Raw genomic sequence first — 12,369 nt, 5'->3', positions numbered from 1 at the left:
TAGTGCTGTGAGTGGTGGACAACATGTGCCTTTTGGTACTGTGCATGGAAAGTCAGCCTGTAGGAAAGAGTCATAGAGGTGGGTTTGCTGGTGCAAGGGTTGTACACTTGTACTTGTGATCCATACATTTACACAGTTACCCCAAAGGTGCTTGCCCCAGGAAGATGGGGGAGTGCCTGTCTCCCCACAGCCACACCTGAACAGTGCAGTGTCAGACATTGAGATTTTTGCCAAACTAATAAGTAAAAAGTGGTATCTTAGTACCAACTGAATGTAGTCATAATTTGCATGAACAGGGAGGGAGAGCATCCTTTGGGGAGTTTTGGGACTGTTGGTGGTCCCAGCTGGTGGCACAGGCCCCTTTTCCTGGAGATCATAGCTCCCGTGGCAGCAGGGAAAGGAAGAGGAAGAGGTCTTCTCTCTCTTCCCTAGAGCTGCCCCAGCCTTACCCCCTGCTCACTCACCTATGTCCCTTTGTCATGCAGAGACTGGGGAGAAGGGTGCCCAGCTATCAGGCGGCCAGAAACAGCGCGTGGCCATGGCTCGGGCTCTGGTGCGGAACCCACCTGTCCTCATCTTGGACGAAGCCACCAGCGCCCTGGACGCAGAGAGCGAGTACCTGGTGAGTTGCGGGGTGGCGGGGTGACACCAAAGAATGGAACAGGAGCCAGGAAAGGCTTAGAGATGCCATAGGAGCTCTCTCAGGGTGTCAGCCTTCCAGACTGGGGTGTTGAGGGCCAAAGGCGAGGAGCCAGGGTAGGGTACCCCAGGGCCAGACCTGCTCACTGACTCATATAGAGCTGACACTACATGATAGCAGTTTGGATTCGAGGCCCTGCCCTCAGCTCATCATGAAAGACAGTGTCTCCCACTCTCTGAGCCCCCTTTTCATTGCTAAAGAGTGTCCAATGGTGTATTTGTCACTGAGTAGCTACCTTGGCCCCTCCAGAGGTCGAGCCATTGATTACACAGGTGCTCACTGAGCTCCTCCTGGCCACCAGTCGCTGTCCCAGGCACCGAGGTTGCAGTGGTAGGTGACCAGACACACAAGCCACCAGCCCCTATAGCACTTCCATGCCAGGGGGGAGAAACATAATAAACAAGGAGACAAGAATGAGTTCAACCTGTGGCCTATGGTACGTAAACCACGAAACTGTCATCTGAGAGAGAGAATAAGACAGGTCACTCTCTCATAATCAGATATGGAAGCTGGATTTTATTCAGTACCTACTGACAGTAGGAGAAAGAGCTGAGCTCCATTCTAATTGGTACAGAGGTGACAGTGATGACAGGCATTTTAAAAGAGAAGGAAGACAGAAGGAGCGGGGCTCACTGGAAAGCCCGTGAAAGGTTGGTCAGTGTGGTTATGATAAGGCAGTGGTGTCTGCTGGCTGGCAACTGTTGGCCAGAATTCTGTCCTCTGTAGAGATTGGGAGACTGAGGCCTGTCCTTCCTGATGATTATTTTTAAAAAGGAATGGCCTTCAGGTGCTTGAGAAAGGGACAGAATAAGGATTTACAATTATAAGCCCTTTTTATTAAATGCTCTAAGAAAGGGAGATCAGGGGCCTACAATCAGGTGTTGGCTAGAACAGTCAATTCTCCTGGCAGCACTGAGCATTTAGGGGAGCTGGGTCATCCCAGAGACCAGGTCCTCGTGGACTGTGGCCATCTCATGGGTAGAAGCAGATGCAGGTGCCATTTAAGCCAAGAGCCAGGAAGAGAAGAGCCAGATGAGCATCCAAGGGCAGCAGGTGCAAAGGCCCAGAACAAGTTCACAGGCAAGCCCAAAGGTCAGCATGTCAGGCTGGTGGGAGTCTGACAAAGTAAGGTGAGGACAGAGTCATAGGGAGACAGGGCCTCCTCAGGCCTTAGTTATAGAGTTTGGATTATTTTTTTAGAGTTTTGTTTTGTTTGTTTGTTTTGTTTTGTTTTGTTTTTTTAAATTTTTATTTATTTATGATAGTCACACAGAGAGAGAGAGAAAGAGAGAGGCAGAGACATAGGCAGAGGGAGAAGCAGGCTCCATGCACCGGGAGCCCGACGTGGGATTCGATCCCGGGTCTCCAGGATCGCGCCCTGGGCCAAAGGCAGGCGCTAAACCACTGCGCCACCCAGGGATCCCTGTTTGTTTGTTTTGAAGAAAAGTTTCAGGTTTGTTTTTTTTTAATTTTTTATTTATTTACAATAGTCACACAGAGAGAGAGAGGCAGAGACATAGGCAGAGGGAGAAGCAGGCTCCATGCACCGGGAGCCTGACGTGGGATTCGATCCCGGGTCTCCAGGATCGCGCCCTGGGCCAAAGGCAGGCGCCAAACTGCTGCGCCACTCAGGGATCCCAAAGTTTTAGGTTTAAAGAAAATTGAGCAAAAACTGCAGATAGTTCACATGTATCTCCTTTCTACCCTGCAGGCAGTTTCTCCTATTATTAACATCTTGCTGTGGTGCATTTGTTACAACTGATGAGCCAGTTTTAATGCATTGTTACTAACTAAAGCCCGTAGTTTATTTATTTTTAAGCCCATAGTTTACATTAGGGTCACTCTTCATGTTGTGCCCTCTTGTCTATGACAAGTGCAGAATGTCATGTGGCATCTGGATTTTATTCTTTTTTTTTTTTTTTAAGATTTTGTTTATTCATTTGAGAGAAAGCGAGTGAGAGAGAGAGAGAGAGAGAGCATGAGCAGGGGTTGGAACAGAGGGAGAAGCAGACTCCCTGCTGAGCAGGAAGCCCAACATGGGGCTCCATCCCAGGACCCTGAGATCATGACCTGAGCTGAAGGCAGACACTGAAGGCAGTGTTGAAGTGCTCAACCCACTGAGCCACTAAGCGCTCCTGATTGAAATGTTAAATACATGCGGGCAATGGGCGCAGGGCGGTGGGTGGATGGCAGGTTGCAGCGTTCAGGGAGCAGTAACAGTGGTAGCAGTGGAAGGATGTAAAGAATGAGATGGAAAAAAAAAGACTAGATGAACTGGGGAGATGGCACCTGCAGAATTTGTGCATGAGTTGGGTTTGGACGATGAGCCAAGCATGAGAGGAATTGAGGGCCATGTCTCACTGGTTTGAGCTTTGGGGCTGATGGTGAGACCAATAGCCAAGGCGAAGGTTAGTAGAAGAGCAGGAAGACCAGAGGTGACCAGGTTAGGGCTTGCCTGTCACTGGCCAAGCACCTTCCTTGTGCCCTGCACTGAGCTCTGTCCCCCGTGAACTGAAGCCCGGGAGGCTGGTCATGTGCAAGCCCTGGCCTTTCAAATGAGGAACTGAGTCTCAGAGAGATTAAACTTCACTAGGATGTGGTGGATCTGGGAGCTGGGCCAGGCCCAGGCAGAGTTGTAGGTGGCTGGGGCGGTGCCCACAAAAGCCGGCCCCCTCCTGTCTCCCCAGATCCAACAGGCCATCCACGGCAACCTGCAGAAGCACACGGTGCTCATCATCGCGCACCGCCTGAGCACGGTGGAGCGCGCACACCTCATCGTGGTGCTGGACAAGGGCCGCGTGGTGCAGCAGGGCACCCACCAGCAGCTGCTGGCACAGGGTGGCCTCTATGCCAAGCTGGTGCAGCGGCAGATGCTGGGGCTCGAGCCCTCCTCGGACTACTCAGCTGGCCTCAAGGAGCCGTTGGGCAGCAGCGGTCACAAGGCCTGACCACGGGCCCTGCCTCTCACAGTGGGGCAGATGCCCTGGTGCCTGCCTGGCACATGTACCCATGGGGGCCACCCTGCTGCCCTCTGAGCCCAGGCCCATGGCACTGGAGGGCAACCTGCCATGTCCCACGTGTCACTGCTTCCTGCATCTTGCCCCCGTTCCTGCCCTGTCACCCTGTCCGCTGGGCCACCGCCAGCCCACACCCCCCCTTCCCCACTGCCATGAGCCACCTCCTCCATTCGGGGCAGCGGAGACAATGCTGGTCTCCATCTGGTCTCCCAAGACTTCTAAGAGAAGGTAGAGCTACCTTTTTAAACCAAGATCTTACCAGGTTTTTTACTGCTTGGTTTCATGGGTGCCAGTCAACTCTTAGACTTCAAAAACATTTTTTTAATTGGGAGTAATGATGGGCAAGGTCACTGAGATGTTCCAGAAACTTCTGAGCCAGGAGTGAAAGATCCTAATAGCCTGGGGGATGTCAGAGGAGAACGAGGCCTCTGTCCCTCGAGAGAAGGGGCTTCCCTGTCCCTTCTGGGGACTTTCTCTCTCACTCTTCCCACCTCCGTGAGTCAGGCCAAGGGTCGGCAGCGAGAGTGGAAAGCACCAGTCTGCCCATGGTCCCTGCCGCCCTGCCAAATCTAAGCCAGTCTCACTGTGAACCACAACTAACCTTAACTGGGGGGGAGTGAGGGGCTGGCCAGGCCTGACAAAGCCTCAGGGTGTCCCCAGCCCTGCACCCAGCTTGAGCCCCTCGATCCTGCCTCATCCCCTGCTCCCATTATACCCCCTCCAGCGGCAGCCACCTCTCCCACATCCACCCCTGCTGCTCTGCTCTTCGGAGGCTCGGAGGCCCTTCGGATGTTGGATGTTTGAGAGACACGTTCTCTTCCCTGTCTGGTGGATGGGACAGTGGCAAAGCTCAGGCTCTGGCTTTGCAGGGGTGGGGGTGGGGGAGCACTGCAAGATGTTGGAAGAATCCGGTCAATAAAGTGTACTACCTCTGATCCCTGACCTCTAACCTCTTCCTGGGCCCTCTGCCCCATCACCTACTTAGGTTTTTCCATCAGACCTAGCCTGAAAGATTTGGGTTGTATAGAGCCTTCCCCCTGCTGCCACCCAGGGTCTGGGAGCCCCCTATCTGTGCTCTTCATGTCCCCAGGATCTCCAGCAGAGATGAATTATTCATGTCTGTCCATCTGTCTCCATGGGGCTTGTTCAGGGTAAGACACCCGTTTCCTTAAAATCCATGGGACCTCTGTGCCTCCCAGGAAAGCCAAGATCCGGCAAATGCCACCTGTTCTTTTCCATCAGAGACCGAGTACCCCATGGAGCCAACAAGTCTTACCTAACAGCTCAATCAGAAAAGAGGTTGTAAGACTGGACACAGGAAGAGTCCTGTGGTGGTTATTCTTACTTGCTGGATTGTGAGGAAGTCTGGGGTCCTAGGAGAGGGCCGGGGACAGTGGCTATTTACCAAGTGCTGGAGAAGTATCTCCAGTATTGTAACTACTGGTATAGTCACACTACATATATCAGCTCAATAAACCCATCTTCCTGCCAGATAACTGACCTAAACAGTGACTAAGTCTCCTGCTTCATCTCAGGGGCTTGAGAAAACTGAATCACAGGGAGGTTAACCTACTTACTCAAGACCACTAGCTAGTAAGCGGTAGAGCCCAGCTTCACACCCGAGAAGCAGGTGTGTGTGTCTGATCCCAACCACGGAACACCTGTAAGAGTGGAGCTCTAAGGCACAGGTCGAGGAGAGGGTATTGACTTCACAGCAAAGACCTTAGGTCAAATGTTGGAGCAAGTTCTCAAACAGAGGTGCCTCCAGGAACCAGGTAGGTATCAGAAGTGTGTGAAATCAGCCAGGTGTAAGAAATATCAAACAACTGCATTCTTGGTTTCTTTTCTGCTTTTCCACTTTTGCAAAGGAGCGGAGACACCTTTCTGTTTCATTAAAAGGAAGGTACAGGGACGCCTGGGTGGCTCAGTCAATTAGTTGAGCATCTGCCTTCAGCTCAGGTCATAATCTCAGGCTCCTGGGATTGGGCCCTGCATTGGGCTCCCTGCTCAGCACACACTCTCTCTCAAATACATACATACATACATACCTAAAATCTTTAAAAATTAAAAAATGAGAGAATACAGTGCAAGGCTGAGAATAACTGGCAGCCAAGGCCTCGTACCTGTTTGGTGGGAATGGCTGGGACTTGTCTACAGCCCCTTGAGGCCATGCAGGAAGGTGACCTTGACTTAGCAGATGTGCAGAGATTTTTGGAGAAGCTGGAAATTCTAGTTTTAATGTGAGATTGGCTGCTTTTTATAGACTGGCTCAAATTAGTTTTACAAAACCCAGGGCCAAAAAACCCGAGGCAGACTTCAGCTGGGGTCACCAGTTTGCAATCTCTATGCTGGACATCCTAGTCCTCCAGAGTCCTTGGAGCTTCCTCCTCTAGGAGTGTCCCCCTGCCAGAGGCCCCCAGCCCAGCGCCACCCCAGCCCATGCTCCTCTCTCAGCCCATGCAGACAAAAGAACCTTCCAGAAGCCAAGCAAGCTGCTTTTTAGAAGGCAGGTATGATCTTTTAAATAAATGATTTACTTTGGGCTAATTTTAGTATTTTTTTAAAATATTTTATTTTTTTATATGAGGGCACAAGTGGGTGGATGGGTAAGGGGAGGTGAGGGAAGGGGCAGAGGGAGAAGCAGATTCCCCACCAAGCAGGAAGCCCAATGTGGAGTTTAGTCCCAGGACCCTGAAATCATGACATGAGCCAAAGGCAGACACTTCACTGACTGAGCCCCCCAGGTGCCCCGGGGTTAATTTTAGTATTACAGAAAACTTGCAATGAGGCAGAAGGAGTTCCTATATAGCCCTCAGCCAATTTCCCTTCTGTTCCCATCTCACATGATCATGGCACACTTATCGTAACCAAGAAAACAACACTGGCCTGTCACTGTCCATAAACTCCAAGCTTTCTTTTTTTTCTATTTCACCAATTTCCTGTTAACGATGGGTTTTTTGTTGTTGTTGTTATTCCAGGATCCAATTTAGGGTGACACATTGCATTTAAAGATTTCTTTAAAATTGTTTTTACTCTAGTAAAATACACACAACATAAAATTTACTATTAATGGCATTTAGTACCTTCACAGTGCGGGACAATCATCAGCAGCTTCTAGTTCCAGAACATTTTTATCCTTTCCCCCCCCAAAAAAAGCCCATCCCATTAATAGCCCCCTCCCTCAGCCCCCAGCACCCACCAGTGCATTGTCTGTAGATTTGCCCCTTCTGGACATCTCCTACAGGTGGAATCATACAGTATGTGGCCTTTTGTGTCCGGCTTCTCTCACTGAGCATCTTGTTTGCAAGCCTCATTCAGGTTGTAGCAGGTGTCAGTACTCTCCATTTCTCTTTATCGCTGAGTTGTCCTTTATTACGTGGATGGACCACATTTTGTTTATCCCTTCATCTCTCGATGGACACTTGGGTTGTCTCCACCTTTTGGCTGTTACGAATGGTGCTGCCGTGAGTATTCATGTCTTTGTGTGGATTTATGTTTTCATATCTCTCAGGTAGACAACTAGGACTGAAATGCTGGGTCATAGGGTCACTCTTTGGTTCACATTTTTGAGGAACCACCAAACTATCTCCATGCTGCACCATTTTACATTCCTGCCAGCAAAGTAGTAAGATTCCAGTTTCTGCACATCCTCACCAATGCTTGTTATTCTCTGTTTTCATTTACTTATAATTTTGAATTGCAGTCATCCTGGTGGGTCTGAAGTGGAGAGCCATGATTTTTGAAGTAGACTTTTTCTCCTTTGTAATTAATTGAGCAAATACGGTGGAGCTCTTCTGTCCCAGGTACCATGCGAGGCAATCAGGGAAAACCATTCAGCCAAGCCCTCGGGGAATGCCTGGTCTGCTGGGGACCCAGACAAGGAAATAAGGAAGGATGGGATAGAATGGAGATGGGCGCAGGGGCTGTGGGGACCCAGAGGAGGCTTAGTCCTGGTGTAAGGACCCAAGAAGAGGACAGAGGCAGGGCTGTCTTTGCACTGACATGCAACCTATGTTGAAATTTTTGAACAAGGGGCGCTACATTTTCATTTTGCACCAGGCCCTGCAAATTCTGTAGCTTGTCTTGGGTAGTTATCCCAGCTTGAGGCAGGGGTCTGGGGAAGCCTCTATACCCAGCTGCATCTTTACCATCTGGAGGAGAGGGCTTTCTTTTTTTCTTTTTCTTTTTTTTTTCTTTTTAGCCTGGGCATTTCTCACCTGCCGAACCCCTGCTAGAGGTCACCCCTCCCCTCTTGCTGCCTCCTCTCTCTTCCAAGCTGATCCCTGAAGCTGAATGAGTACAGTAGGCAGCAGATGAATTCTTCCAAACAGCTGGTCTCGGCAGACTGATCCAGAGTATACATGTTGGGAGGAGGCTGTTAATCTGATTTGAGGTCAGTCAAAGCTGACAGCTCCGGAGACAGAAAGCCAGCACCTTAAGATGCTCGTCATCAGCTGGAGAGCTGGAGAGGATGCTGAAGGTAGGCTCTGTGGGGCCAAGCAGCCTCACCTGGGTCGTAGGAAGCATCGTACCTCTCTCCAATGGCAGCGCCAGGGCTCTCACCCCACCGCAAGCTCCCAAATATGTTTTTCTTTCTTTCTTTTTTTTTTTAAGATTTTATTTATTCATGAGAGACACACAGAGAGGCAGAGACACAAGCAGAGGGAGAAGCAGGCTCCCTGCAAAGAGCTCGATGTGGGACTCGATTCTGGATCCCGGGATCACGCCAAAGGCAGACGCTCAACTGCTGAGCCACTCAGGTGTCCCCCAAATCTGCTTTTCTCTCCAAATCTGAGACCTTCCCTACCTCAGGAAATTTCCATAACTCATGGGCTCAGAAATCCATTATCCTCCGTTTTTTTTTTTTTTTTTTAAGATTTATTTATTTGACAGAAAGAGAAGTCAAGAGTGGGGCATGGAGGGTGTGGAGGCAGAGGGAGAAGGAGAAGCAGACTCCTCACTGAGCAGGGAGCCCAAGGCAGGGCTCCCTCCCAGGACCCTGAGATCATGCCCTGAGCCCAAGGTGACGCTTCACCAACTGAGCCACCCAGGTGCCCCATGATTATTTTTCTAGATTATTTTTCTCTTGGGTACCAAGTATTGGTGTGGGTGTGGGGATATAGAAATTCTCATTTAGGGTCACAAGAGTGCAGATCAGGACAACCAAAGTTGAGATGAGCAAACTGTACAACCCATAGTTCTGCCCTCTGTGTGCCTTAGAGGAGTGCCTTTAGAAAATGTTTTTTAGGGACGCCTGGGTGGCTTAGCGGTTGAGTGCCTGCCTTCAACTCAGGGCATGATCCAAGAGAGTCCCACATCAGGCTCCTGGCGGGGAGCCTTCTTCTCCCTCTGCCTGTGTCTCTCCCTTCTGCCTGTGTTTCTCCTGAATAAATTAAAAAAAATGTTTTTTAATCATGGTAAAATTCACAGAACATAAAGTTCACCATTCAAACCATTTTTTTTTTAAAGCATAGAATTCGGTGGCTTTTAGTAAATCCACAATGCTGTGAAACTATCATCACAATCTAGTTTCAGAACATTCTCGTCACTCTGGAAAGGACATGCGTACTCATTAAGCACTCACGCCCCAATTCCCCTCCTCCCCCAGCCCCTGGAAGCCACTAATCTGCTTTCCATCTCTATGGATTTGCCTGTTCTGGGTGCTTCATTTAAATGGAATCATGCACCATCATATTCTGGTGGAATAATATTTGGTTGCATAGCAGGACCTCATCTTGTTTATCCATTCATCTGTTGATGAATATGTGGGTTGTTTCCACCTTTGGGTGTTGTGAATAGAGCTGCCGTGTATATGTACATTTGTGTATATATTTTCGTGGGGACATATATTTTTAGTTCTCTCACATGGAATTGCTGGGGGAGGCATGTTTTCTAAACCTAATTTTTTTTTAAAGATTTTATTTATTAATTCATGAGAGACACACACACAGAGAGAAAGGCAGAGACACAGGCAGAGGGAGAAGCAGGCTCCATGCAGGGAGCTGGACGTGGGACTCGATCTCAGGTCTCCAGGATCAGGCCCTGGACTGAAGGTGGCACTAAACCGCTGAGCCACCTGGGCTGATCCCCCACCAGGGGTCCTTTTTTTAAAGTTTTTAATTCCAGTTAGTTAACAGAGTAATTAGTTTCAGGTACAATACAGTGATTGTATATATACAATATAGTGATTCAGCACTTCCATACATCACCCTTTGCTCATCAGGACAAGTGCCCTCCTTTATCCCCATCCTATTTCCTATTTCCCCCATCCCCATGTGTGTAAAGTTTAAAAATAGGCTGAGGGGGCAGCTGGCTGGCTGGCTCAGCTGGTAGACCATGCCATTCTTAATCTGGGGGTTGTGGGTTTGAGCCCTATGCTGGGTGTAGAGATTACTTAAATAAAATCTTAAAAATAAATACATAAATAAAAGTAAGCTGAGAGGTTATACACTTCATTCATGTTGGAGTTTGTCTTGAGATTAGATAAGAGGGGCACCAACAGATGCACTTTTGTTAAGAATAAAAGTAAATTCAGGGGTACCTGGAAGGCTCAATCAGTTAAGTGTCTGCCTTCAGCTCAGGTCATGATCTCGGGGTCCTTGGATGGAGCCCTGCATCAAGCTCCTTGCTTGACAGGCAGTCTGCTTCTCCCTCTCTCTGCCACTTCCTCTGCTTGTGCGCTCTCTCTCTCTCTCTCTCTCTCTCTCTCTCGAATAAATAAGTAAAATCTTAAAAAAAAAAAAAAACTAAATTCAAAGCAAATAGAAGAAAATGTTAACAATGTTTGGTTCTATGTGTTGGGCACATGTGTGTTATATTCTATGTACATTTCTTCCTTTTCATGATTTTATTTTTAAGTAATCTCTATACTCAATGAGGGGCTAGAACCCACAACCCCGAGATCAATAGTCACACATTCCACCTACTGAGTCAGCCAGGTGCCCTCATATACATTTCTGAGTATTAAAATTTTCCCCAAGCGGGCTCCAGGGTGGCTCAGTTGGTTGAGGATTTATTTGCCTTCAGCTCAGGTCATGATCTCAGGGTCCTGGAATCGAGTCCTGCATTGGGCTCCCTGCTCAGTGGGGAGTCTGCTTCTCTCTCTCTCTCTCACTCTCCCTCTGTGTCCTTGCTCTCTCTCTCTCTCTCTGTCAACTAAATGAATAAATCTAAAAAAATAAAATAAGATTTTTCCCAGGGATGGGGGAATGGAACACTCAAAACAAAGTAAATCAACTCTCATGTGCTAAGCATTGATGGGTCCCACCCACACTTTCCGGAATAAGATGGAAGGCAGCTATTCTGATTTCTGTTTACTGAAAACAGAAGTTGTTAAATGCTCAAAAGTGAGCAGCCTGTCTAGACATCTCTCTCTTGGACCTGAGAGGTCACAGTGGGCATCTGCATCCTCTTCCCTCCCTGACAACCTCACTCTAATCCTGCACTTCTCTAGGGTCTGAAATTCTAGAAATACCACAGAGCAGGGACTCTGGGACTCAGCACCCAAACACTCATTACAGCAGAGGTTGGTTATTTCTAGCCCCAGGTAGGAGAGCTACTATATTTCAAATAATAACACAGACAAATTCTTTAACTTTTTGGGGGGTGTTGGGCAGGGGAGTCAGAAAGAAGTTAACTGTTTAATGTTTGCATTTTTCATTATGATAAAATACACATAACATAAAATTGACCATTTTAAATTGTGTCACCCAGAGGCCTTAAGTACATTCACAATTTTTCCTTTAACTTTTTGTTTTTATTTTATTTTAATTTTTAAAATTTACTTAATCTCTACACCCAGCATGGGGCTCCATCTCAAGACCCCAAGATCAAGAGCTGCATGCTCTTCTGACTGAGCCAGCCAGGTGTCCCTCCTTTACCTTTTTGAAAACATTCATTATCTCCTTCCAACTGAATGGCCAGCCTGCAGATACCAGGACAGACGGGGAGATGAGGACAGTGATGCTGGCAACTATGCTCGTATAAAATGTTTCAATGCACCAATGCCACACTAAGCATTTGGTATGATATTCATTCTTTGACTCTTCAAGACAAGCCCATGAGGGAGCAAGTACTATAAACTGTTTTTCCAAACAAGAAAACTGAGATTAAGCAACCTGCAAAAGTCCTAAAGCTAAGTGACAAACCTGGGACCTGAGCCAGGCAGCCTGAACACCTGAACCCAGAGCTGGAAGCATACCAGGCTAATCACAGCCTTATTCATCTAGCCAATTCTCTGCCCAAATTCTTTTCCGCCTTCGTGGCTTTTTCTTTTTCTTTCTTTCTTTCTTTCTTTTTTTTTTTTTTTTTTTTTACCTTTGCAATAAGTCATTAAGAGTTACTTAATGAATCATTAAGAGTTACCATTCCAGCCCAAGGACTGGGAATTGCTGACAAGGTATTCATGCTGAGTCACTAACAGGGATGGATGAAGAAACAGCATAACCAGTATTTCCCTCCTCCGGGCAGGAGGAAGTAGTCCACTTAAATAGATGAGTCACTCCTGGGTGGTCCCAACAGCAACCTCAGATGACAAAGACAGGCCTCACATTGTTGCTGCTCCTTACCTTAGACCACCTGAAATCAGTCTTTCAGCAATGATTAGGATGTATTGAGTGCCTACTGTGTGCCATGAACTGTGCTAGACTGTGA

The 12,369-nt window shown here is 48.1% G+C and overlaps 1 protein-coding gene across 4 annotated transcripts in view; it reads left to right on the top strand.

Moving 5' to 3' along the window:
* The window catches only part of ABCB9 (ATP binding cassette subfamily B member 9), a 39,895-nt gene extending 35,243 nt beyond the window's left edge, over positions 1-4,652 (top strand). For all 4 annotated transcript variants that reach the window (XM_041729053.1, XM_041729054.1, XM_041729051.1 and 1 more), the window contains exons 11-12: positions 486-622; positions 3,388-4,652. In XM_041729053.1, the coding sequence (XP_041584987.1) occupies positions 486-622; positions 3,388-3,648 (398 nt within the window). In that variant the 3' untranslated portion in view covers positions 3,649-4,652. The remainder of the gene's footprint in view (positions 1-485; positions 623-3,387) is intronic.
* The last annotated feature ends 7,717 nt before the right edge of the window (positions 4,653-12,369 follow it).

This window comes from Vulpes lagopus, chromosome 14 (genome assembly GCF_018345385.1).
Source record: "Vulpes lagopus strain Blue_001 chromosome 14, ASM1834538v1, whole genome shotgun sequence".
Taxonomy (NCBI): Eukaryota; Metazoa; Chordata; class Mammalia; order Carnivora; family Canidae; genus Vulpes; species Vulpes lagopus.
This window is presented reverse-complemented; position numbering and strand designations above follow the sequence as displayed.